At 71.2% G+C, this 532-nt stretch overlaps 1 protein-coding gene across 7 annotated transcripts in view; it reads left to right on the top strand.

Annotated features, from left to right (window-relative positions):
- Positions 1-206: 206 nt before the first annotated feature.
- The window catches only part of RNGTT (RNA guanylyltransferase and 5'-phosphatase), a 200353-nt gene continuing 200027 nt past the window's right edge, over positions 207-532 (top strand). For 5 of the 7 annotated variants that reach the window (XM_023759335.1, XM_023759337.1, XM_006095368.3 and 2 more), the window contains exon 1: positions 226-482. In XM_023759335.1, the coding sequence (XP_023615103.1) occupies positions 419-482 (64 nt within the window). In that variant the 5' untranslated portion in view covers positions 226-418. Of the gene's footprint in view, positions 483-532 lie in introns of all 7 variants that reach the window. The other 2 variants (XM_023759339.1, XM_023759338.1) reach the window with 2 other exon arrangements.

The following is a 532-nucleotide window of genomic DNA, read 5'->3' as shown; positions in this document are numbered from 1 at the left end:
TATCTGCTCCCTGGATGGGAAACAAAACCGATGTTATTCCGCCAGCCCCGAACGAGGGCAACTGCGCCTGCGCAAAGCTGGTGACACGCGCGCCCGGGCTCCGGGCGGGGCGGGGCGGGGCGGGGCGAGGGAAAACCCGCTGAGCTTCTTTCTTCCCCTCTGACCTCGGAAAGGAGGGGGCGGGGCTTGGGGGCGGAAGGAGCAGTGCATTGTGGGCTCGCCTGGAGCCGTGGAGTCGATCTATAATGAAAGTGGTGCGCAGCCCCTAACGTTATCCGGCTGGGAGCGGCTGGAATCCGGACCTCGCCTGGGGCTCGGCGGGCGCGCACCTCCGTGCGGAGCGGCCCGCGAGGCGGCGGCGGCGGCGGAGGCGCGGCGAGCGTTGGCGGAGCGGGGCGGCTCTGCGCGGCTCCGAGGCATGGCTCACAACAAGATCCCGCCGCGGTGGCTCAACTGTCCCCGGCGCGGCCAGCCGGTGGCAGGTAACCGGCCGGGGGTGTTCGAGTCCCCGCACCGGCGGCTGCTGGGGTGG

The sequence above is a fragment of the Myotis lucifugus genome, unplaced genomic scaffold (assembly GCF_000147115.1).
Source record: "Myotis lucifugus unplaced genomic scaffold, Myoluc2.0 scaffold_152, whole genome shotgun sequence".
NCBI lineage: Eukaryota > Metazoa > Chordata > Mammalia > Chiroptera > Vespertilionidae > Myotis > Myotis lucifugus.
Note: the sequence above shows the minus strand (reverse complement) of the source record. Positions and strands in the feature narration are given on the sequence as shown.